Source organism: Austrofundulus limnaeus, unplaced genomic scaffold (assembly GCF_001266775.1).
Source record: "Austrofundulus limnaeus strain Quisiro unplaced genomic scaffold, Austrofundulus_limnaeus-1.0 Scaffold1578, whole genome shotgun sequence".
NCBI classification, from domain to species: Eukaryota; Metazoa; Chordata; class Actinopteri; order Cyprinodontiformes; family Rivulidae; genus Austrofundulus; species Austrofundulus limnaeus.
In genome coordinates, this window is record NW_013953980.1 from 7784 (window position 1) to 11870 (window position 4087).

Sequence of the window (4087 nt, forward strand, 5' to 3'; positions counted from 1 at the left end):
TCAACAAACCATTTGGAACAGGTAGTACCCAAATTAGTGGTTAGCTTGTTAACGTGGTCAGAATTAACTTGATTTCTCCAAACTAGGGTGGTTCAGACAGTGAGTTATCTGCAGGTATGCAGTGGTGTACAATAACTGAGTACATTTACTTTGTTAGATACTTTTTTTCTTAAGATTTGTAATTTTACAAAATATTTCTTTAAATCTTAATTTTCTTTCATTTTGTTATATTCAAAACCTGAAAAAATGACCCTTTTACTTGTTTAACTTTAAAATTGAATACCTAGTTACCAGTTAAAAATTTAAATATTACAGAACTCGTCATGAAAGGAGTGGTTCAAGCACACTAAAAATGAAGCAATGAATTTACTTAACCGAGTTGTGTCAACTGGTTCCACTAAACCAGGAACCAGTTGGGCTAAATCAATTCAGCACTTCATGTTTCAGTGTTTGTGTAAAAGTACTTTTAGCCATTTTATGATTTTTACTTAAATACTTTTCTTATTGGTGAAATTCATTTTTACCAAAGTCATTTTTCTGTTWTGGTATTTTTACTTTTACTTTGTTATCTCTTTTAAGTAATTCATATAGCTTTACAGATAAGAAAATGTCTGTTACTTTTCTTCCACCCACTTCAAAAGAATGGAAACTATTGCATTAAGTTTTTGACTCAAGCATTGTTTTGCTTGTACCTCTTAAAGGACAAAAAATATGAGCCAGATGAGTGATTACACAATTTCTGTAAGAAAAGCTGAACTCTCTTAATGATTTTCAAATCAGAGCATGTGAGGGATTACTGTTTTGCAGGCAATAGCTGTCATTAATGTGGAAGAATTACAATGAACAATGCATGTAAAGTTTTTAAAATGATTTCTTTTTATTTGAAATGTCAGTGTTTAAGAGAAAATAAAACAGAAATATAAATATTAGCATCAAAATAAAAGTAACACGGGAGTGAAGCGTGGAAGAGGAGGACTAAGCGTTCGATAAGAAAGATAATACATCAGGATAGAGTAGGATTAATTCAGCAGCGGACAGACTTACACATATATAATATTTATAATCATTTTGTTCATATGGACAGAAAGAGAATGGGAGGCATTATTTCACAAATGCACAAGAGAAAATTCACTGCAAAAATAACATTAAGAGGTTACAGAAGGATAGAAACATTTCCATGGTTCTTTTTTTGTCTTATTTCTTTACAATGGGATAAAAGATAGAGAAAAGAGAAAATAAACACAGAAATATGCGCAACACATACCACAAGATAACTAGTCTACGTGTGTCACTTTGCTTACTTATCTAAAGTTATCTTTAATTCATTTATTTACACTGAAAAGTTAGTTGGCTTCCATGGTGCTTTAGTTACTACATTGCAACACAAACGCTCAAAGAACATGTCAGGTTTTATTAATTTTTTTGTTTTTTTTTTAAGTGTGTTTTTTTTGTTGTTTTTTTTTTTTTTCTTGAAAAACATAATGCAACACATTCCAGTAGCGAGCCTCGCCTTGTTGAGAGGACCTTTTATTGTGAAAATCCGGGGGGACGAGGTCCCTGCTTTAGAAACTCTTGCATCATACCATCGACCGGATTCATGTTTATTTACAGAGGGGGATCCGGTCTCACAGAATGAAGAGTGGTGGGGTGGTGGGGTGGGGGTGCAGAGAGGTGAGAGACAGATTGGATTTTCCCATTGATTACAAATAAGAGGAGCTGCTTGGGACAGCTGTGCTTGGTTGACCTCTACCTGGGTCCATGCTTCACACAACATTAGGGGGTGGAGATATGGTGGGCAGGGGTTCCTCTGTACATTCAGTGGGTAGAGCCAATGTTGCATCCCTTGCCCTTCACCCCCCCCCCCCCCAGTTTGGCACAACAATGCCACCTTGATCCATCTACCTCTTACCGCATCCCTTCCACCACCCACGCAATCCCATCTGTGAGCTGCCTTGTTTATCTCCATGCAGGTTTATCAAGGCCAGAATCCTGACAGACAAATGGACGGCAAATTAAAGACTTCAACAAACTCCATTATACTTACTGAATTATAATCTTCCAAAAGAAAAGAAAAAAAAAGGAAATACCACATCAAGAAATTTCTTCAGCACCTCAAGAAAGTGAAGGGAAAAGCTTCATCAAGGCCCTAGAGGCTTACAAAGTGTCCAGAAACTCCTAAGCACTTAAGTTTACCACATCTATGTTTCCCTAAAGAGTGTAGTGATTCCAGCTCCCCCGACATGATCTCTTCTTCAGAACATGGACAGTGCATTTCTCCTCAGTTTGGCTCAAATTGTGGGGTAGTGGGTGAGGGACGGAGGCAAGCTAGTTGCGAGGAGAGGGGGGGCAGCTGCGATGAGTCTGTACTCATCCTGAGGTGTTACATAAAACTACTGACTAATGCCTGCCCCCCACCCCATCTTCTGCCAGCCCCTTCCCGTGGGTGCATGCTCAGGTCATAAAAAGGTTAAACTTTATTTTGTCCTTCTTTTTAAAACTAGGATTACAAAAGTAATTCTCATTTTGCGTCAAGTAAATGCTACACGTGCATTCTGTTGACTCGTGATTGGAGGGAGGAAATAAAGATTCAGGATGTCCTCCTCTTTGCTTTTGCAATGCATAGTTTGCAAACTCTAAACTATACGTGGTTTGAGCTTTAAAGAGCATGCAGAAAAGTCTGTAATACCTGTCGGAACAGCAGCCTTTATGCTAAGGCTCGACCCTACGGAGGAGTATAATGGATGGCAACAAGTGTACTTTACAACAACTTTCCCCGCTTCGAGGAAAAGTGCGCAATAAATCCAACATGAAAGACATTAACATTTCATCTCTGAATACATCATTGTGTGTAGCCTTGTCATCCCAGCAAGGTTTGTTACACTAAATCTCTTTGTCCAATAGTTTCTTTTTTTGTTGTTATATTTTTTTCCGTTAAAAGAAAAAGAATGCAACAGTAACCCCTCATACCGGCCAAAAATACCTACCCACAAATATTACATTAACAATATCAGATCTTTAAGCAGGGATTAGTAACCAAAAAAAGAAAGAAAAAAATCTCCAGCACATTTTGGATTCTTCAAGGAATCACCAACAGCAATCCAGTAGAGCAGTGAGATACTTAGTGGAGGGGTGTGTGGATGGGGTGGGGTTCAATTTCTTGTCGCATCATCCTCCCGACACCTCGCGCCGTCCCACGTTTTACTTCTTCTCCTTCTTGGTGGACTTCTTCTTGGAGGCCGGGGTCTGGGCCGCCTTGGGGGGCTCGGCCTGGGCCGAGGACTGCGGTGGGGGCAGCGCCTGCTGCGTGGCCTGCTGGGCCATGGCCTGCTGCTGCTGCTGCTGCGGGTTGGAGGTGAGGGTGGCCGTGCTGCCCGGGATGTAGACGTTCTGGCGGTAGTCGGGCACGTGCTGCAGGGTGAACTGGGGGCTGTAGCGGGTGCTCAGACCCATGGTGCCGGGCCCGAGGGTGGCCGTGGCCTCGCTTACTTCTGGGGGGAAGAGAGACAGAGTTTGGGGGGGGTGAGGAGGGGGGAGAAGGTGTGGAAAACAGAAGGAAAGGGGGGTGGGTGAAACGTGTTAAAAGTGCTGGAAAGTGACCGTGGCAGTGTTAAGAAGCAGTGAAATGAGAGTTTCAAGCTTCTATGGCAGATAACAAAAACAAAGCTGCAGCAAGCAGAACAGAAAACCGAACAGAACACAACACAAAGAAACAATGCAGCGCAGTAAAAGTTGATGCTGTGCAGGACTGCTTTAAAGGGAGGAGAAAGCGGTCTTAAAGGAGTGCCTGCTTGTGTTAGTGGATCTCTACTGGGCATGCTCTGTTTCTGGGAGTGCATGACGTCACTGCTCAGCTCATAATTCTCTCCCACAGCCCCTGCATTGCAGAACCAGAGACGCAAGCGCTACCCACCCCCCCTCCCCAAATCCCAAATCTTAGCTCTCACACATTCAGACAGAGCCTGTCATGCTGGTTTAACATAATTAAAACTACAATGAATCCATCTTGTCGATCAACACAGTGACGTTAAACAACAAGAAGTAGTGACCTTGACCTTCTGTGTTTATTGCACTGTTTGTCCTTTTTTGC

General features: G+C 41.6%; 1 protein-coding gene across 1 annotated transcript; it reads right to left on the reverse strand.

Moving 5' to 3' along the window:
* Positions 1–1425: 1425 nt before the first annotated feature.
* On the reverse strand, positions 1426–3488 carry LOC106535821 (protocadherin gamma-C5; the record flags this gene model as incomplete). Its single annotated transcript, XM_074559779.1, is given in 1 exon segment — positions 1426–3488. A coding segment is annotated over 1 exon segment (290 nt), but the record flags the coding sequence as incomplete, so codon positions are not given.
* Between the last annotated feature and the right edge of the window lie 599 nt (positions 3489–4087).